We start from the raw sequence: 22572 nt of genomic DNA, 5'->3' as shown, positions 1-22572 counted from the left end.
GCTTTGCCATCAAACTCAGTCACATGTATTTGCTGTGGAGAAAGCCATTCTATTCATAAATGCCAGACCTTTGCTCAAATGTATGTGGAAAACAAGAGAAAGTTCATACTTGACAATAACCTGTGTTTTGGCTGTCTCAAAAGAGGACACAATTCAAAAGACTGTAAGCGCAAGGCGACTTGTGAGGTTTGTAAAAAACATCATCCAACAGCTCTTCATGAAGACCGTCCAACAACTGCAGTGAACACGTTATCACATAGAATGCAGGCAGAAGAAAACATATCTGCACTTTCTTGCTGCATGGACAAAGGAGATGGTGGGAGCACATCCATGATAGTCCCTGTGTGGGTTTCTTCAACCACCACTCCAGAGAGAGAGACCTTAGTGTATGCTTTATTAGATACGCAGAGTAGCAACACTTTTGTAGATCAAGAGGTGTGTGAGGAGATGGGGATGAGTTTAGAGCCAGTGAAGTTAAAGCTAACCACTATGATGGGAAGAGATTCCATTGTTCAGAGCGAAAGGGTTAGTGGGCTCAGAGTTAGAGGGTTTTACTCCAAAGGCTTTATCAACTTGCCACTTGCCTATACCAGAGACTTCATCCCACTTGAACGTTCACACATTCCCACCTCTGAAACTGCCAAGAGATGGAAACATCTAATCAGAATAGCACAGGAGATGCCCGAGTTAATGGATTGCAAGGTCGGGCTGTTAATAGGCTACGACTGTTCTAGAGCACTGGCACCACGGCAAGTAATCGCGGGAGGTGACGAAGAGCCATATGCAATCAAGACAGACCTGGGCTGGAGCATTGTTGGCAGTTCACAAAAAATGGCAACATCAACAGAAGTGACAGGCCTGTGCCATCGCTTATCTGTTAAGGAGCTTCCACCTCTGACACCAGCCACCATCATCAGAGTACTTGAGTCAGATTTCAAAGACACAGCTCCTGGAGAAAAGAGCATATCACAAGATGACATACAGTTCATGCATCTGCTAAATGAGGAAATACACCAGAATGCTGACGGGCACCTAGAGATGCCACTTCCCTTTAAGGCACGCCCTCAGCTGCCAGAAAATAAGCGTCTGGCTCTGGTGCGACTTAAGCACCTGAAAGGGAAGTTTGAGAAAAACCCCAAATTTAAGGACGATTATGTAAGGTTCATGGACAATGTCTTCAAGGAAGGTGATGCTGAAAGAGCTGAAGATGATCCCAGAGAAGGAAATACGTGGTACATTCCACATCAAGGCATCTATCACCCAAGAAAACCAGAAAAAATCAGGGTTGTGTTTGACTGCTCTGCAAAGTACAGTGGCACAGCTCTGAATGATCACCTCTTGACCGGACCTGACCTCATCAACAGTTTGACTGGAGTCCTCTGCAGATTTCGCCAACACCCTATTGCAATAATCTGTGATGTAGAGAAGATGTTTCACAGATTTCATGTAAACAGAGAAGACAGAAATTACTTGCGATTCCTGTGCTGGGAAAACGGTGAAACAAACACAGAGCCAAAAGAATTTCGCATGAAAGTCCATCTTTTCGGGGCAGCATCCTCACCAGGCTGCGCAAATTATGCAATGAAGTATCTTGCGAGCCAAAATGAAAGGGAACATCCAACAGCAGCCAACTTCATCAGAAGTAGCTTCTATGTTGATGATGGGCTAGTCAGTGTAAAAACTGTGAATGCAGCCATTGAACTAGTGAGAGATGTGCGGAAGGTGTGTGCGAAGGCAAGATTACGGCTTCACAAGTTCATATCCAACAACAGAGAAGTCCTGGAGTCAATTCCAGATAGTGAACGAGCTAGTGGAGCCCAGGATGTGGACATCAGTCATCATGAACTCCCAGTTCAAACTGTGTTGGGAGTAAGGTGGAGTGTAAGCTGTGACACCTTCTCCTTTAAAGTTGCCCTGGAGGAGAAACCAGTATCACGACGGGGAATTCTTTCCATTATCGCCTCTGTGTTTGACCCATTAGGCTTCTTGGCTCCTTTCCTTCTAATAGGAAAGAAAATTCTACAGGAAATGTGTCTAAAGAACATTGGATGGGATGAGCCACTGCCTAGTGAATTGAAGCCACAATGGGAGAGTTGGGTCACTGATCTGAAGAACCTGCAGCAACTCCAAATCCCAAGATGCTTTATACCTGAAAACCTTGGAAAAGTCCAAAGAATAGAACTCCACCACTTTTCAGATGCGAGCAATCGCGGGTATGGTCAGTGCTCATATGTCCGGGTGATGAGTGAAGACAGAGTGCATTGCTCCTTAGTCATGGGCAAAGCAAGAGTTGCACCCACGAGAGTTGTTACCATACCAAGGCTGGAATTAACAGCAGCAGTGGTGCCTGCAGCAGTCAGCAGAATGCTAAAAGAGGAACTGGAGCTCAAAATTGATCAAGAGTATTTCTGGTCTGATTCACAGGTGGGTTTGGGCTACATTAACAACGAAGCCCGCACATTTCATGTTTTTGTTGCTAATAGAGTGCAAAGAATCAGAGAAGCAACTGATCCAGCACAGTGGCACTATATTGGCACCAATCAAAATCCAGCGGATCACGCTTCCAGAGGCCTCACAGTGGCAGAACTGATAAGTTCAAATTGGCTCACTGGACCTCATTTCCTGTGGGAAAGAGGGTTTGTCACACCAGACTCAACTCCAGACCTTCTGGTAGGTGATCCAGAGGTCAAAACGACACAAATACTACGTACAAAGGTAGTAGAGGACAGGAACTTCTTGGAGAGACTCAAAAGGTTCTCAAAATGGCATACAGCAGTAAATGTAGTTGCTAGGATTCAGCAACTAGCCAAAAAGCCAGAATACAACTAGGAAATAGAAAACTATCGAAAGAGGGTGAAAGGCTCAATAAACCATCCACTCTTGAACGCCCTATACATAAATTAGTGGTCCTAATAGAGAGTAATTAGAATGTTCCAGTGGAACTTCTGTAAATGTATATGGGATGGTTAAAGTATTAGACTTGACTTGCAAGATTGTCACAATTAAGTACTGTTTGGTTCTGAAAATTTCTAGATTTATTCAAATTATTAACAGTTCATAAATCTTAGTAATTTGGTGGGAGTGTAACTGTCCCTGAGACAGTTAAAATAAAGTTGTTTATTTCAAATGTTTCTGTGTTAGAGAGATGCTTAATTTGGTTCATTTAATTACTAGATAAGATGATAAAAGTGTAACATTGATTTAAAAAACATGTCTAAAAATATGTGATTACAAAATATGGGTTTGTTAAATATGTAACGTGCTGTAAAGTTTGTAGGAGGTAGAGTTTGTAATGGTCACATGATCAGAGTTTGTTTGACAGCGCTACCATAGCAACCATAGCATGGATACATGGCTACAGATGCGTCTACAGCCTCAACGTTAATGTCATTCTGCATGTGGTCCAAGAGGCGCACACGGTATGGTTTCATGTATAATGTTTGTATAATGTTGCATATGTGTTCTACACTGTTAATGAGAGGACATTTTGTGATTCATTATTGCGCATTTTCTTTCTGTTCTGCTTGCACGAGACTGTTTATGGACAATGGTATGAGAGACTGATAAGTTCAAACCGTTATTGTGTAAACTTTGTGTTTCTTCAGTTTTCACGGTGTCTGAAGATAATAAGAGAGAGAGAGAGAGAGAGAGAGAGAGAGAGAGCAAATAAACATCCGAAGACATCAGTATGATGCGTGGCCATTCTTTGTTGGACCCCTGTAGTTACAGCCCTCAAAGAAGACTAAATCGGAAGTATGGGCATATTTTGGATTTCTGAAAAATGCTGAGGGACAGTTAATAGAAGACTGCTATCCCGTTTGCAGAACGTGCAGGAAACAAGTGTCTGCAGAAGGCAGCAACACTTCGAATCTAATGGCACATCTGCGTGACCATCACCCACGTCTCTACAGCCAGTGCAAGGTAAGTTGACATTAGCATTTTAGCTTAAATGCATGACGCGAGGACTTTTGGTTGAGGTGGTTGCTGGATGAAGCATCTTATTTGTTGATGATGAAGAGAAATATACAATTAGTTCCTTGTCATTGATTTGTTTACTTATTCAATGCCATTTATACTTGAACATTTGATTACGTAGTGTAGTAGTTATTTTAGTAATTTGTTTAAAGTGGCTATTTATTTTAAATGCATATTTTTTAAGGTTGACTTCAAGTCAAGTGTGGACTGGAGTTTTAGATTTTCATTTTGATAATGAAGAAAACAAGTATATGAGAAGACAAGTGGTGTTTCCTTGATTTGTTTACATATTGTTTATGTTTTGAATGTTTGGATTTGTATCATTTAAACCTGCGCTGACTACTGTAACATGTTCCAGAAAAAGAAGCTATTTGTTCCTTTACTTGTGAAAAGTTGCACTTTTGCTAAGGCTTTGTGTTATTTTAGGTTTAATAAACACTGTTAAACCTTCTCAAAACTATTTCAGTTTGGGTAGAACAGGACTATCAATGCTTTCTGAACATATGCAACACCGTTTAAAAAATACCACGATAATACCGAAAACCGTGATAATTTTGGTCACAATAACCGTGAGGTTAAATTTTCATACCGTGACAACCCTACTCACAGTCTTTTCCTGTTGAAAGCAGAGAAGAAAATAAAATCTGTATTCCAAATCATTGCATTTTTTTGTGTGGTAGAAGTATCTGTATCGGTAATTGGTATCGGCGAATACACAGATCCAAGTATCAGTATCGTATCCGTTTGGAAAAAAGTGGTATTGTTGCATCCCTAGAGATGGTCACGTAGATCTCCTGAGATTTGAAGTGTTGCTGCCTTTCACAGAAACTTTTTCCGCACATGTAAACAGGAAAGCCGTCTTCTATCAACTGTCCCTCGGCATTCATGAAATATCCAAAAGATGTCCATCCTGCCGAGTTTGTCTTCTTTGAGGGCTGATGGATGTCCTGAGCGCTGCCGTCTCCTTCAGTCATTATTTCAGCTTCAGCTTCAGGAATGTTTAGGTTATAAACTACAAAGTGCACACGTGCGGCAACTTCAGCAGATGTGACGGTAGCTGGTAAGGGTCACCGCGGCCACAGTAATCCAACGAGAGAATGTTTTTTTAAACAAGACAGTTATCACTGTCAGCATTTTTACCGGGGTCTACTGCTACACCGGTAACCGTGACATTCCTAGATATAACACGTGATGTAATCACAATCATTCTGACTGAATTATAGGCAGATCATGAGGGGTTGGTTAATGGAAATTTAGTTTTTTCTGAATTTCAATGGATATTTGGTGCATCAATCGACAGTTCACTGCTCTTTAAAAGGTTCTAGCTGCCTCTGATCCATTCGCCAATAGTGGAAGCTTTTGCATCAACGTGGGGGTGGGGCCCCTTAGCTATAGGCTCCAATATTTGTGTAAATAATCTTTTTTAACATCACTTTTAAAAATACTGTGGCAATTAAGGACAGTTTCCTTTCTAAACAAGAACAACAAAACTAGATTTTTATTCTCCTTCAACTCAAGCAGCAACGCTCTTTTGTTCAGGTTGAGCTCAGACTAACCGTTAGCTCATCAATCCTGACAGACAGAAACCATTTCTCCAAGCAGAGGCCATTCTGTGAGCTACTCTACAACAGATGGTACTTATATTTATAACCTTTACACAGAGGTATGTTCAAAACAACCCAGAAACCCCTTTAAGCCGAGCGCATGAAGTTATCTGGACATTCCAGATCTGGAGCAGAGTCCCAACAGACTGGAGTGGAGCTGCAGTACAAACACCAGGAGTGTGTTTAACAGGTCGAACACGAGGGGCCGGCTGGGAGAGCAGCAGAGATAAGGCGAGAAAGCGAAAGGGCATCATGCAGTTGTTCATGCGGACTTTGAGCCCAATATATTGCAGCCAACTATTTACTCAGTATGGTCATTTCCTTTAGGAGGGCAGGAAAGCAATCAAGTGTCTACTTTTAATCTTTAAAACGCTCTTTTTCCCCCCACTTGTCCTTAAAAATCCCTCCCAGTGTTGGGAGATGCCAAGACAGGAAAAACAGCACGTCCCTCAGCAGAACGGTACAAGCAGCCAAATAACGATCACTGCTAACTCCTGGCTGCAGTTAATGAATGCAAAATAGTGATGTGCGGCTTTTTTAGCTCTAGTTATGTGATATCTGGTGAATAGTTTGATATTTTTAAGAAGTATGCACGAAGAAGGGATTCATTTAAGTGTTTCCTCATTTGAATGTCAGAGTGAAACGGGTGTGTTTAGGAAAACTGCCCGAGCTCCTTGACAGATGCTGCAGATTTCTCTCCTGTCCACCGTTTTGCTTCTTGCCAAGATCTAAATACATCCTCCCACATATTGATGGAAAAGAAGAAACCTGACATGAATTACTGAGTTTCTTTTGCCAAACAGTAACTAAGAGGACTAAATTAAAGTCAACAATGAGGTTTTTTCCTGTGTTCTTTTTTTAGCTGTTGCTAAGCTACAAAAGCAGGGGATCAGGGCTTCATTATTTACCAAATATGAGGTTGTGAGCAATTATCAAGGCACTTCTGGTATGTGTGTTTTCATTCAACCTGCAAAAAAGGGCAATGACTGGGCTTTCAGTGTTTGGATCTCACCCTGACAGCTAAACTTCTTGATCCCAGCGGCAGCAGCTAAAAATGGAAAGCTGCAGCCTGTTCTCTCCTACGCATGCTTCCCACTCAGCTTTTGTCTCAAACACTCAGCACCTCTCTGGTCAGAGCTTGTGTCCAGGAAGTAAACACCAGCGGGGCTCAAGCTTCATGTTTTAAGGGACAACCAGGAGTCGGGGTGGGAATCCTGAGCAGGATGGGGCCTGGTGAAACGGAATAAAAGGATGGGCTCTTAATCCAGACCAAGAAGAGGTTGTCCAGCAAAGTAAGCGGATTAAATTTTACAATCTGCACAACAATGTCACTTATTAACTTGTCTACTACGTAATTTAAAGTGAATAAATGAAATTTGGAATAAGTGCTAATCCGTTATTAAATCCAAGCAGAGAAAGTCTTAAAATGAGGCTCGATCGCTGCTAAAGGAGGCAGCAGCTCAGAGGTTTGAAAACATCTCGTTTCCACGGAGACGTGACACACAACATCAAGCCCGATGCGTCCAGCTCTGAAAATGTTGAATCCTGTGGATAAGAAGTCCCAAACCGACAAACACAAGGATGTGTTTTGGAAAGTTTGGAATCTTCGGAGTGAGGAGATGATCTTTTCCTGTTAGAGCCCAAAGTTATGATACACACGTGTCACGGAAAGGATTTTTCCACTGCAGTTAAACCCGAAACTCAGCAGGTATTTCTGCTGCTCTTCTTCAAACACAGCTTCATGTCTCATTAGGAAATATCAATCGTTTGCCAACAAACCTTCACTTAAATCCTCAAACACGGAGGAAGGAAGAACATCCAAGAGGACACTTCTACGGGAATTTTTCATCTGTTTGCTCAAATAAATACTTTTTTTTATCTTAAAGGGAGATTATGGAAGTTTGACAGCCAAAACATGTATAGAAATAATAAATGTCTTCTTCATACATTCTCCTGCAATGCCCTGGTCCTGTAGAATGAGCCCTGGCATTTTTACTGTGATTGCCTGTTTTTCTGTAAAATGACAGAAAAAGAGAGATGCTCGGGTCGAGCAGGCTGCTTCATGCGCGTTCACGCTCAGGCATCGCCCGTAGCATTTGCTATCCGTAGCTTTAGCAGCAGAGAGAGAGGCAGAGCCACTTTGTCCCTGTTCCTAACGCCTAGTGACAAAGCTAGCTACATTTCTGAGGACCCTTAGCTAATTTCTGTAGAACTTTCTTCTAGATATTTCCTGCTAATTAGCAACAAAATAGCCATTTTCACTCCGAACTGTTCTCTGAACGTTGTTTCAGCTGTCATCAAGGATATAAATGTTACAGATACAGTGAATGTCACTGGCGCTTTAGCTCACCTAGTAAGATGTCTGACTCTCATGCAGAAGACCTGGGTCTGATTCTGGGTGTGAACATTGTTGATTTAGAGTTTCTTTTTTACATTAATGGTATATTTTTTTACAGTAAGATGCCCAAATTGTTATTTGAGACTCGCCGAACGGCATTGAATTCACAGATAAAAAAGATGTGGGTTCAACTTTCATTTTGGAACAATTTTTCAAGCAAGGGAAGGGAATGATCTGAGCATGCAGGAGGACTGACCCATCATAAACCTTTGTCGGCTGTGCTGAAGAGAAAGGTACAGAACCACATTATTTAATTAGCTGCGTGTTCTCCTGTCCTCTGTCCTCCGGGCCAAACACACACACACACACACACACAAGGGACTATCTCAGCTGTTATTTTTGTTAAGGAGTGAGCACGAGCCTACTATTGAAGCTGCCTTCAGTTTTCTTCTTGGTTGTTATCGTGTGCACTTCCCAAATCACACGTGGTGTAATTCTACCGTCATTGTGTGACCTCGCGGCACCAGCGCCTTGGAATGCATAAAGGGCTTTGTTGGCATCAAACTGTGCCTTTAAAATTCACGGACATCATAAATTAAATCCATGGCACATATCAAACAGAATCAGAAAACTTACTGGCTCACAGACTCGTTCATTTCTTTTGGGAGCAGGGGACCCATGGTCCAGAGGTAGATGGGTGTGACTTAGGCACCCTAATCTAAGGCTTAACCCCCCTTATTCAGGCTCCGCCCCTAAGCCACACCCCCAGAAACAGTCAAACAACAATAAAAACATTATCCTACTTTTTGACACATTGCTGGCACGTTTTCTGCTATAATTTCTAGCGATGGGGAATTGTGACATCAACAAGTCATCTCCATGACATATTTTTTCTTCAGCTCAGCAACTAAACCAGGTGATTTCAATCAGCGCAGTGAATGAACCTGGTTCAGTTGCTGAGCAGTACAAAAACACGGCATGGAGATGCCACAATTTCCATCTCTTATCATTTCTAACATAACACGACTACACAACAGTCCTGTTGGTGCTGGTCAGTTGTTCGCCAGTCTCTGTCCTCACTGACAGTTCAGGAGACAGGAGCCACTGGGACCAAGACTGGAGATGCAGCAGGTGAGGTCTTGGCTTGTTACACGGGAAACCTTCTCTGCTACGTAAACGTATAACAACTTAATATGCTAGCTAACATAGCTAGCTTAGCTCTGGCTTCACTTCCTGTTCAGCTGCTGATTTATGCTTATAGAGCTCCGGACCCCACATGACTCTCAGTTAGTAGACGCCATATTGGCAGGAAAAAAAGGTAAACACGGATCGTAAACATGAACATGAATGGGATCGGCTTTGATTTTACTCCGTCAGAGTTTACTTCACACTTTAAAACCGAAGAAATCATTTTATATAGTCAGAAATTAAATAGACTAAACATCTCCGACCCTTACCGTGCCCCTGGGATACTTTTTAAAAACGCCAGCAGCTGTCAGAGCAGACTTCTTACCGGACCTGGCCGGGGAACCCCTTGGGATTTCCCCGGAGGAGCTGGCCCAAGTGGCTGGGGAGAGGGAAGTCTGGGCCTCTCGAAGCTACTACCCCCGTAACCCGACTCCGGATAAGCGGATGAAAATGGATGGACAAATAACAGACTTACATGTAAGTAGTTTAAATAGATGCTGTGCTGTTTGAATGTATAAACTGAACGCCAAGAGAAATCACTTGTTTGATTTTTTTCCGTGAATAAAATAAATATGTCAGGCAGGAGCGTCTCAGGATCTGTCTGAGATCTGTCTCGGTGAGACAGATAACAGCAACCCAAAGTGCTTTTTATGTGTGATCTGACAAGTGATCAACCATTGCTTAAAAATTAAATACAGCTTAGCCGGTTAATTGCTGTGATCATAAAACACGTAAACGGCAGCACGCAGAACTCACGAGGCAACGTTTTACGTGATGTTTACTTGTTGCTATGAGTAATAAGACAGAAAAAGCCACGCCAACATAAGTTTAGGAAGCCCACTAAGAATCGTAATAAAAGCATTTAAAATAAATACCAAACACAGTTGAGGAAACGTTGGTTTAAGTACCTGATATGAAGCGGTCGCTGCATAAGCGAAAACCTTTAGTCTCGGGATCCCACAGTTTCATTTTAGCCCGGTCACTAGCGCGTTTTATTACAATGATCCAACGTTTGCGGCGCTCCAGATCTTGGGGAATCCTGTAGATGGCTCATTCCTTATTCCATCTGTTCTGGCATCCTGGGGCACGACAGGAATCTACCATATTTCCCGTTTGATTGAGTTTTCTGACAATAACAAATAGTCCAGCTGCGGGCTTCTGCCTGCCAATATGGCGCTGTTTCGATTTTAACTGTTGCATGCCGGGAGAAGTGACGTCACCTCCCGGAGCTCTACAGAGGGTATTTGCAGACAGAGAGGGGCAGTCAGAAGACAGATCAGGATCCAATCATTAAGAATGGGACAAGCACAATGATTAGATGAAGCTTTTCCAGGGTTGTGTGTTTCAGAGGTGATTAAAATGATTCTTTTTCTTGACAAAACATCTAATTTAGTGTGTGAGGAGCATTTCAAGCAATATGGCAAAAAAAATAAAAAAATCGCCATAAAAACACCTCCTACCCCACCTCGAAGCTCCAAACTAAAGATGCACTGATTCTGGTTTTCCGGGCCAATTTTGATTCTATACGACTCTGACATTGATCCCAAAACTACGATTGCCAGGACACAATTTCTCTTTTTCGGATCAACTTGAAAATGGTGATTCTTTAAGTAAGAACGTCCACACAGAGGATGGTGTTGATACTTCAGCACTCAGCGGTGGCGAGTTCAAGCTGCAAAACCTGTTGGGCCTTATTTTTATAACTGGGCAGTGATGCATTGTGGGACAAAAAGGAATACAGATCAGGCCAGTTCAAATTCCTGACAAACCCTGGGAGCATCTCTGGCCCTTAAGGTTAAGTTTTAGGGGTGATCATACTTAAATTTAAACCAAACCGTAGAGTTATTCTAATTTTATCAAGTTTGGATTACACATTTCCCACGAAAATACCAAATCTATCCTAAATAGGAACGGAATAAATGTAGATAACATACGTTTCTATGCAAAAATCTCCAAACAAATTTTATATTATGTGCATTAGTGTAGGAAATAATTAGTAAAAGTAGCTGATCAATCTGAAGTCTGCAGATTTTAGAGTGCAGACCACCAGAGCACCGTTGTAAATAGCGCAGCAGCTGGTGGATTTCACCCTAATTACCAGCCTCCTAATTGGGGTCTAGGCAGGAGTTTGGGCCGGAAATATTAGTCCCAATGAGCACTCCAAGAGTTCTGGTTAATCCTAATCTGTAGACAAGCTTCAAAGAGACCCAAACTGTCCCGTCTGCACTCCGTCTGAACTGTTAATCAGGCCCGTGTGGAGCACCTCCACCTTCTCCTGCCTTTAGGAGCAACATCACAAAACAGGAGTGTGGCTTCAGGTGTGCGTACGTAACCAACGTTTCAGGTGATGGCCGGCCGGCATCATAATCAATAATGCAAGAGGTGCAACTTACCAGCAAACTCTCCAGGTTTATGGCAGATCTGGGATCTCTGATCATGTCCTCCAGCTTCTTCAGCCGGGCTTCCATCCTCCTCTCGGCTCCCACAGACATGGCTGGCACGTGTTTCTCTTAGATTTGGTTAAATTAAAGTCTTCTGGGTGTTTTCCCAACAGTTTGGAGTTTACATGGAGCCCCCTTTGTTCCTGGCTAACGGCCGGAGGCCTGGCGGAGCAGCCCTGGGCTCCCAGCCCACCCGAACCGCCTCCAAAAACAGGAAAAGTAAAACACGATGAGGGGAAAATGTTCCAAACAACTTAAAAGAAAAAAAGCGACTCCCAAAAACTAGCCACCAGGCTAGCGGTCTAGTTCCTGGTCACAGACGACACCGCTGCTGGATTTTCGCCTCCCGTTAGGGGAAAGATGCATTTTTCCCCCCAACTCGGCCGATAAAAGTTTGAAGCCGGAGCAGCAACAGGCGGCAGGGCGTTTTCGGAGCCCCCCTCTCCTCCCCTTCTCGTCCCACCGGGTTTCGACCGTTTGAAAAGCCTCCGTTCCACAGAAAGTTCCGCCCGCTTCAGCCACATTCACAGTGTGCGAAGTCCGTTAGAGTTTGCCGTCGCTGTCACGAGTCACACGCTCTCCCGCGCGGAGTTTTCCACCAGAAAAACGGCTTCCTCCCGAGTTCCTGCGCGCATTCCTCCTCCTCTGCTTGTTTAGGGATGTAGAAAGTCTTCACTATCGGAGGAAAAGTCCTGCTTCACATCCGCACACGCGCGCGCGCACACGGAGGCTGAAGTCTCTCCTCCCCCCGGACGCGTCTTTTGGAATTCTAGGGTGACCAAGGAAGGTCCCGCCTTTCTCGCCTCTGATTGGCTAGATGGGCTCTACTACGATTGGCTGAAAATTCGCGGGGGAGGCAGACAACAGCGGCCTTCGCTTGCCTGAAAGCAAAGCAACTGATGTGGATATCTGAGCTGAGGTAATATGTCTTTGTGCTAAGCTAACATTAGCTTTTCAAAAGCCACGTTCAAAATAATAGGCAAGCCCTCAAATGTTCATCTAATCTGTTGTTTGCTGATGACATAGCTGCCAGTTCAATATACTTTTTCACGCGCACACACACACACATACACACACACACACACACACACACACACACACACACACACACAGGTGCTCTGTACTTGTTCAATAAAGTCTGTGATGTAATCGGTGTGGTGTATTTTCATGATCATGTCTCTTGATAACAATTTGGAAATACTTTCATAGGCTGAGGCTGTTAAGCAAGCAGGATGAAAGTGAGGACACATCTTTCATGTGTTTAAATCCGTATTTTTAATTGAAATTAATTCAAAGCTGATTATGACTTAGACCTATTTTTCAGCAGTTTTCATTATTCTAGAAGAGAAACAGACCTGCTGCACACAGCTGGGTAAAATAGGGCAGTTTTATTATATTTCATACCCAGGTAAGGCACACACGTTTATCCTCTGCTGTAATAAGATAACCTCACTGCTTTAGAGCCATAGACATAAAGTCCCACAGTGTGATAAATGCAACAAGATTTATAAGTTCACTTCTTACGTTTTTCAGTTTTTAATCAATGAAACAAAAATAACTTTTGCAAAACAGGACAGAATGGCGCTAAGTTCTTATTTTCTAAAAAAAAAATCCCCAAAACAGCTGTTCTGTTGGCGGCAAGAGGACAGTCTGCACGATGGTCTGCACTAACTAAGGGAAGACGGTTTGCTGCTTAAATGAAATAGCCAATCAGAGGCGAGAAAGGCGGGACCTTCCTTTGTCACCCTAGAATTCCAAAAGACGCCGGCCATCAGCGCTAAATGATTCAATTACCCAGAATGCCCCTGGCTCGTCCGCCGGTAAATCCTGGGATTCTGAGCAGAGATAATGTAGTTCAACCATTACCTCATTACCATTACCATTACCAGTATATATGTCGATGAGTTCAACCAGCAGTTCTGGAACTTGGAGCGCAACGGAGCCCTCTTCCTGCCAAAATAAACAAATAAATGAGGAAGAATAGGTTATTAGAAAATAAAAATATTTGGAAATGAAACAAAGATATTTTGTAATTATTTATTCCCACATTCATTTTTTTATTTCCATATGTATTTTGTTTCCTCGTTTATTTATTTAGCTAACATCTATTTTGGCAGCAAGAGTCCTCCATATCAAGCGCCTGACTTTAGGAGTTTTTACTTAAAAATGTGTTAAATGTTTAACTTTTTTGTGTATCAAGCATATTTTTTCAAAATGTTCTAATACTAAGTACTAATACTAAACAAGAAACGACTCAAAAATATACACGACTTTAAAAAACCATTCAAACCATTTGTTTCTACAAAATATTATTCCAAAAACAAAAAATCGTAACAAAAATCTATCAAAAAACATGTTTGTTTTTATTAAAAGATTTTTAATTCGTGCTGTTTTCACAAAAACATTTTAAAGAGCAAGTCACCCCCAAATCAACTATTTTTTTCTGATAAACTATATAAATGCATGTCTAATCGTGCTGCAGACACGTGTAGTCAATAGTTTAGCACTTAAGTGCATTTTAGTTAAAATTTAAAATTTCTGCCTGAAACTGTCAGTGTTGTGCCGTTGTCAGGTAAAAACTCTTGACTGCATTTGAATTTAAATCTGCCACCGCTATTGGCTAAGAGGTATGCTATGATGTAAACTGGTACATTATGATGTCACAATGTCATGAGTGTGTGTGTATTTGTTAGTGGCTCCACCCTCTCGGTCTGCTAGGCAACAGCATTTGTTGCATTTTTCAAACATGAAGTGGGAGTGAAGTACGCTTCTTGTAAGAGGTGACTTGCTCTTTAAAGAGCAAGTCACCCCTACCAGATTCTTACTCAACTCCCACTTCCTGTTTGAAAAATGCAACAAATGCTGTTGCCTAGCAGACCGAGAGGGTGGAGCCGCCAACAAATATACACACTCACGACATTGTGACATCATAATGTACCATCTAACATCATAGTGTACCTCTTAGCCAATAGCGACGGCAGATTTAAATTCAAATGCAGTGCTGAGTTTTTACCTGATGACGGTGCAGCACTGACAGTTTTAGGCAGAATATTTAAATTTTAACTAAGATGCACTAAAGTGCCGAATTATTGACTACACGTGTCTGCAGCACGATCAGACACTCATTTATATAGCTTATCAGCAAAAAAAAATGTTGATTTAGAGTGACTTGCTCTTTGAGTGACTCTGGTCATGGGTTTATTGGTCTTAATTAAATGTTTACTTGAGACATGTTTGACCCATTTTTGCTGTTTTCTCCAGATTGGTGGAAATAGCATGTACTTACTTACCAAAATATAATAAAAAAAATAAAGTCCAGTTTGTTCTGGTTTATTTTTATTTTTGCTGTTTTTTTGTCTGTCCCTGATATAAAAAACCTGGTGAGGTAGTACCGCTTTTCCACCACTAGATGGCAGAAGTGACCAGGGGAGGGAAAAACCTGGAAAAAACTAAGTTTTTTTACAATTATTTTCAGAATAAATTTTTTTTCTTTAATGTTGAAAATTGTTATAATTATTATTATCAACCTAAAAACAGCATTTCTGACAGCATTAGTTTCTTTAAACAAAAATAATTATATTACTGATTTCTAGCTAAACATGAATGATTATCATTCATAATAACAAAATAAATTATTTGTGCATTTTTTTAAAACTATTCCTACTTATTGGTTGCAAATATTTAAATGAAACCCAGTTAGCTATGAATCATTCAACATTATTAAATGGGGTTTAAAACTTTAGCTTCTTTAAAATTGTTTTAAAGCATCATTTTGTTTTTTTATCAGTGTGTTTTAGATATTTTTTCATTCCGGATTTAATCTGAAATTTCCAAGTAGGAAGGTCATTAAACACTTTCATCTCTCTATGTTGCTTTTTGAATAAAAAGTGATTTAATTACAAAAACTGAACAAAATGAAAACTTTTTCCAGTTTAAGGGTTTTGTTAAACAACACTGGTTACATTTATTTACGTATTTTGCTCTGAAATTAAATTTTCATTCAAAAAGTGCAGAAATTAGAACAAAATGTCGCTCACAAAAAGCTAGCATTTTGTTTTTTGCACATTTACACAGTAATGTCTGAAACAGATTTGTGTGTGTGTGTGTGTGTGTGTGTGTGTGCGTGCACACCTCATATTTATTTGTCTTCATGAGCATTTTACTGAATAAAACAATAACTGTTACAACACAAAATGGATTCATTTTAAAAGCAATTTTGGCCACACGTTATGTATATTGTACAACGTCAGAAAAAAAAGGTAAAATAAAAAACTCCAGTTTTTCTCCATTTCAATATTTTAAAAAAGCATTTCACTGTTCACAAAGCATTTACATCGCCCATCTTCACTGTTCCTATTATTTGCAAGTTGTTGACAATAAATAATACTATAAAATGTACACAAAGACACCGACAGTCCACCATGAGCTAAAACCGATCAGATGTTTAGGAACAGGGAAGTTGGGAGGATTTTCCTTTTTTTTGTGTGTGTAAAAATGTGACATTTCATACGAGCTACAGAAAAAGCTGATCATCTATACATTGACACTAGCAAGATAACAAAGTTGTTTCTGGTATATTTCATTTTATACAAAGAAGGGAGAGACGTTGTTACAGCGAGCGTCATTGTCTTAACTGCGGAGATTATACAAGCAAGAGTTAAGGCAGCGTCCCTGTTGTTTTCGAAAGTTGTGATGTTATTAATCATAATTCTATGGACCGCTTTTTTATTTGTTTTAATCAGCATGGAGTTAGTTGTCATTGCATAATCCAGGCCTGCAGTTCATCGTCAAAAAGGGGGGTGCTGGAGATTTGTCACAAGTTTTAGGCGCTTTCACAGAAATGAACTCGGTTGTCCTTCAAGCTCTAACCACTTTTTACAACAGCGATGGTTTAAAACGAGTCAGAAGTTGGTGTGTTGTGGTGTAAAAGTGTCAAACAGGAGAAAACAACAGGCATAACAACAGTTTAGCTAACAAGACCCCCTAAACAGATGAAGGAAAGTTCACGTAAGGTCGAGTAAGAGCCACCAAAGCTGCTGAAAACAAAACTTTATCAAAGAAAGAGAAAGGCAGATGTCTCTCTTTTGCCTGTCACATAAAAAAATAAACGGAAATAATTAAGGGGGGCTTTCGGTTAGCGGTGTCCAGCATGCCAAGCTAAGCTAAGCTAAGCTAGTTAGCAGTTACTTTTTGGCATTAAAGTAAAAAGATTTTCCCAAAACGCCGCGGCCGTGTCAAAACATTTTCTCCGTTTGTGCATCACATCACGCTGGCTGGATCTTTTAGGCACAAACTAAATATTCAGCTTTGAGCGAAGCAGAAGAATGTTAGCACCCTTTTTGTTTTCCTAGCGAGAACAACTACAAGGCCTTGTTCACGCAAACCCAGAACCTTTCACAACCTCCCATCTATGCTTTTGGCGAGTTTTTCTGAAAGCACAAAACGATGTGGACGAGGACGTTTCCATGAACATAAAATATCGTCTGCAGTCGACCAAACCCAGAAAATGTGTTGTTTTTAGCTGCGTCACAAACGGTAATTAATCATGACCAACTAGGCAGAAAGTAGTAATGCTCATAATTAAATGTTTTGGGTTTGATTTTGCTGTAATGCTTGTAAAAAAAAAAAAAAAAAAAAGGTGCAAAAGTACCACACTTCCTATTTTCTATTCAGGAAAAGCCAAACTTGAGACTAGCTGCTGTGCTCAGCTGGGTGAACCAATCAGGTGCAGGTAAATTATCCTCTCTGATGTTGCTGTTGCTCTGAGAAAGCTCTGGAATCAAGTTTCTTCTTGTTTTTTGTTAGTGCAAACTATTGTTATAGTGCCAGATTATAACATTCAAGCTCTGAGAATGAAACCAAGCTGCAGCTGACCACATTTCACAGCATCTGCTCCTTTCTGCCGGCAGGAGCTGCGAGGTGCTTAAAGTTGGACAAACGACCAGCATATAAAGTTACTGACAGCTTATTCTGGGTCAACACTAAATAATCTCAGCTGAGCTCTTTAGACACACTGGCCTCAGATTGTGGCATTACAGACTAAAAAAGCACGTCTCTTATGTCTTATTTATGTTTGGTGAACGACTCCAGTAGTCAGTACGCATCCTTCTAAGCAGTAATACTGATTTTCACATCCTCTTTTACAGAAGGACATTTTTTAAGTGCTTTTAGTTTTTGGCAACTATAAATTCGGGACCCATCTTTAGTTGAAATCCTGTTTTTATTTAAAAGAAAGTGGCGCGTTTTTGTCTTTTAAAACTAGATTATTTATTCTTGTAATTCCTGGTTTTCCCCTTTACAGTAAACTAGACCAGTTGGACCACGCAAACGAGGCTCGCTAAATAATCTAGGCTGGAATAAAAACTGCTGAAAAGTCATGAAGAAACTTTGATGCTAAAGAAACACTTTAAAGGTTAACACAGGAACAAATGATCAGTTATTGATTAATTCCTGATCACATTTGTAAAGATTAATCATTGGCCAGTCTGTCATTAGAGAGGAACCAATCAGAGAGCTTAAAATGTGTCAGATATCACTTAAATATTAATTATTAGTCATTTATCTGATTAATTATGGTCGATCTGAAAAGCACTAATTAATCATGACCCAATGATTAATTCTTAACCTTATTTATTTAAGTATCTGAAATCACTCCAGGCCTTAAAGCCTCCAGTTGGTGCATCAGGATTAGTACATTCACCAGACCTTCTTATCCAGACCTGTTCGTCTACTGCCCCCTTGTGGAGGATTGACACGTTGCAAGGGCCAATTTTATTTATTTATTACAGTTTGTTATATAACTGCATAATAAAAACAGATGATTGTATAGTTGTTATATTCAAAATAAATGGTAAAGTTTAAAAAAATATGTTCTTATTAATATTTCAGGCTCTAAAAGAGTTGGTGATATATTTTGGTATCAGATTTAGTTAAATAGCTCTTTATTAAATAGTGATAAATTACTAAGTAAATAAAACCCTGATTAAATGTTTGTAATAAATTATTATTTGGTAAATCCGTTGATAAGAGCTTGAGCTAGAACAGAAAAAATAGCTAGTTGCTTATTGCTTTTAGCTTAATAATTAATTTCTGATCAGCTTTTGTTTCTTATCTAATGATTAATGGTGATTAATCAGTCACCTGGTGTAAACTCCTGATAACACCGTGGGTAATTAATCATTTATGTTAAGTTCAAAACAAGAAAATAACTGCGACTTATTGCTAACGAGTCATTAGCGAATGATTAGGTCGGATTTTATTAATTAGCTCATAATTAGTATGTTATTATCCACTGGTTAGTTAACAACTTATTTCATTTTGAAAATAGATAATTAATTCTTCTTTTTTTACGAGAAAGGCTAAATATGCTAATGAACATTAGCTAATGGTGTTTTTTATCTGGTAGTGGTTAGCTGCATTAAGCAATGTTTCAAATAATCTTCGCTATTGAACATTTATTAATGTTTATTAGAAATTAGTGTCTGATTTGTTCCTCGCTCACTTCTAACCGGCCATTAATTAAATGTTACTGAGAATTAACTAAGTACAAACTGGGGATTAATTAATCAGTTTTCTACTAATTGTTGATTCTTGTGTGATTAAGTGTACTTCATGCCGTTTACTGGTGAGTTAAATCTAACCCAGAAGCTCGTGGTGTTTATTAGAGATGAAGTCAAAAATCCCTTTTCCAGGAGTTTCCACTTTCCCATCCCGGACATTTCAGAGCCTGGGAATGTTCCCAATCAGCAGCAGCTTGTAGTGCTTCACGCACGGCGTTGCAGAAATTTCCAGTGATTAGAATGTTAATGGTGAAATTTCTGGTTGCACCTAAAAAGGAAATGGAAGCAGCAGGAAGACGCACGCTGCACCCACATGCGGTTAGTCGTTGGTGAAGGTTGTGTCCAGTTCACTGATTTGATAGAAAATTTTTCTGAACAAAGGAGAAAGAATTTAAAAATCGAGAGCCATTTCTACAGCGTCTGAATAAAAGACGTCCTTCGATCACTTTGCATCCACTAAACTCAGGCTTGATTAGAATTTCCTTTCATCAGAAGACGTGAGGTTGGAGAGTTTGGTCCCTGCACGGCGACATTTCTGACTCTATCGGAGAAAACGTCTTCGTTCATTTTCACAAAGATTCCTTTTAAAAGTGCAAAGGGGGATGGATTAAATCTAAGGGGCAGTGTGGGCTGAGAGGCTTTAAACGAAGAGAATCAGCAGGTTTTTAGTGTCTCCAGTTCAAGCTGGCCCAAACATCCATTCAGTATAAAATAGAGTCGTGACCGCTCTGCTATGATACAGAACACGCTGTTGTCTCCCATTCTCATCAGTCATCAAAGGCGATTTGTGGTGCTGGTGGACTGGACGATGGGTGAGGATGGCCGATAACAACTTGTGAGTGTGCACGTGTGGACGGATGCCGCTCGGAGAGGAGGGACTTAGAGGGTGGGGGGAGACGAGTGAGTCGCCGATGGCACTGCGGTCGCCGGAGCATCCATCTGTGAAACAGAGAGGGAGGAGAATCAGACCGAGGCGAGGCTGCTCCAGAAAAAAGGATGAATAATTTCCAAGCAGGAAGATTTTTCCTTCAGTGTTTCAGAGATTTTGGGTAGAAACACAATAATTTCATTAAAAAAGTATCATTCACCGCTAACACAATCTATCAGATTACAGCAGATCGGCTCTGTTCCTCTCAGACGCAGGTTTCCTCTCTGCAGAGCCTTTTTTTCCCCATCTTTTGTCATCTCTAATTAATCTTATTCAGAGCACTCGCCTCGTGTTACCACAAACTGAATTGGTCTTCAAATTGCTCAAGATAACGGTGTCATTTAATTAATACCTCGAGGAGTACATCATTAAATTTAGCATTAAACGTGTTGAATAAATCCTTTGAGGTTAAAGACTTCCTGTTCAGGTTTTAGAGCTCAAAAGTGTGACCTGAACACGTCTCAGAGCAACAGGCTCACGTAGAAACGTTTGTGATGGATTCATATCTCTAACAAACCCACGAGCCTGCGACTTATTCAGAATAAACACATTTTAAATGTTTTCGACCGCTCAGAGACGCGTCAACGCTGCTGTTTGTATGAGCAGTCGGCACCTTACCTGCAAACGGTAACTCAAAGCCGGACTGGTTCCGGGTTGATTCCTGCATCTAAAACAGCTGCAGCTCTGAGTCACTTTGCACAAGAGTTGTTCACAATTATGCTGACTCCTCAACTAAACAACATTTAGCTCTAAGTGTGTCCCACAGCTGGTGGGGCGGGAGAGTTGGTGTTACCAAAGCAGAAAGATCATCGTATTCGAGCACAGCCGTTTTCCAAAAGTGTTTTTTTTTTTATTCAAACCCAAGCAATCTCAGGATGATAATTATCACTACAAAATAAAACCAGTGTTGCCTTAAATAGCTCTGTTTGCACTGGAAAATGTTGGTGTTTTATCTGTTTTGATTTTAAAAAGTTTATTTATAACTCAGGTCATATTTTTAACCTTAGCATAAAGCAGCGCTTGTTGCTATGGCCCTACGCTTCTGTTCCAAACGTCCTCGTCCTCCTGTACTCGGTACAACCACCTTTCTGCTGTATTGACCAAGAACACTTGTCAAGTATTGAGAAACGACCTATGTTTAAGGATTGTTTCCACCAGGACTGTTTTAGAAGTGACACAACCTAACCCTCATCCCTTCCTGTCTGACAACAGTGTGCGTTTATGAGAGAAACGAAGCAGCCCCTGCTGGAAAAACCAGCAAAGACCAGCATGGCTTCCTTGCTGGTCTTTGCTGGTCCATGCTGGTTTGGTGCTGGTTTAGCTGGTTTATGCTGGTGGACCAGCATAAACCAGCAAGGACAAGCTAGACCAGCACCAAAACACAACATACGGTAAATGGTAAATGGCCTGTATTTGATATAGCGCCTTCTAGAGTCCTGGAACCCCCCAAGGCGCTTTACAACACAATCAGTCATTCACCCATTCACACACTGGTGGGGATGAGCTACGACGTAGCCACAGCTGCCCTGGGGCGCACTGACAGAGGCGAGGCTGCCGAGCACCGGCACCACCGGTCCCTCCGACCACCACCAGCAGGCAACGTGGGTTAAGTGTCTTGCCCAAGGACACAACGACAGCGACAGACTGAGCGGGGCTCGAACCTGCAACCTTCCGATTACGGGGCGAGCACTTAACTCCTGTGCCACCGTCGCCTATGCTGGTTACCAGCTATGCTGGTTTTTCTAGCAGGGGCTAGCACTAAAAATGTGTTTATTTGATTACTATCTCTGCCGTAGTTCTGCTAACTTGTTAGCCATATGTTAGCATTGTTAGCACTAGGCTTGGGCGGTACTACCGTAAACAGCCGGTGTTCCGACTATCCGTGCTCCCTGTCGAAATGTGCTACTTTGGGGAAATGCCAGGCCGAGAATCGCGTCACGGGCTGCTTACAAGTCGAGATGCGCTACCTGTGGATGTTCACGTTTAATCTCGTCACTTATCTAGTTACTTTCAACTCATCGAGGGTCACAGTATTTAAGTTGATTTATTAAATTACTGCTTGCTGCGTGCTTACCTGACAGTTAGCTTGTAAATGGCTTCCAAAATATCGTTATTATACTGTAAACAAGAAATTTCTCCCATTGTTTACAGTCATTCTGAAAGAGTCCCAAATTAATATCCTAAAGTTTTATATTATACATATAATAAATTTATTATAGTTGAATAATAATCTCCAAAATTATACATTCAAACAAATAACTATAAGTATTGGGGGAAAGCATATTTGTTCTATGTGGATTAATTTGTCTAATAAAGGCATGGACGTAATTTTTTTTGGGGGGGGGGGACATGTCCCCCCCACTTTTTCCAAAGTCAAGGTTTGACGCCTGCACTTTTTACCATCCGAAAACAATATTATGCTATGTTAAACTGACACTGGCTGAGCTCTAGGACCAAGCAGAGAACAACCGTTTGTGTTGAAGCCTGTTTCCCATTAGAGCATACTGTAAATACCCCCCACTTCTAAAGTGAAAATGAC

General features: G+C 41.0%; 2 protein-coding genes across 4 annotated transcripts in view; both read right to left on the bottom strand.

The window, feature by feature from the left end:
• The window catches only part of rock2a (rho-associated, coiled-coil containing protein kinase 2a), a 45190-nt gene extending 32886 nt beyond the window's left edge, over positions 1-12304 (bottom strand). The window contains exon 1 of one of the 3 annotated variants that reach the window (XM_054730170.2): positions 11499-12304. In XM_054730170.2, the coding sequence (XP_054586145.2) occupies positions 11499-11597 (99 nt within the window). In that variant the 5' untranslated portion in view covers positions 11598-12304. The remainder of the gene's footprint in view (positions 1-11498) is intronic. The other 2 variants (XM_054730173.2, XM_054730172.2) reach the window with 2 other exon arrangements.
• A 3173-nt stretch (positions 12305-15477) lies between these two features.
• sobpa (sine oculis binding protein homolog (Drosophila) a) overlaps positions 15478-22572 on the bottom strand; it is a 98942-nt gene continuing 91847 nt past the window's right edge. Inside the window, exon 11 of the mRNA XM_070547093.1 lies at positions 15478-20044. The gene's annotated coding sequence lies outside the window, so the exon portion shown is untranslated. The remainder of the gene's footprint in view (positions 20045-22572) is intronic.

The sequence above is a fragment of the Nothobranchius furzeri genome, chromosome 18 (assembly GCF_043380555.1).
Source record: "Nothobranchius furzeri strain GRZ-AD chromosome 18, NfurGRZ-RIMD1, whole genome shotgun sequence".
NCBI classification, from domain to species: Eukaryota; Metazoa; Chordata; class Actinopteri; order Cyprinodontiformes; family Nothobranchiidae; genus Nothobranchius; species Nothobranchius furzeri.
This window is presented reverse-complemented; position numbering and strand designations above follow the sequence as displayed.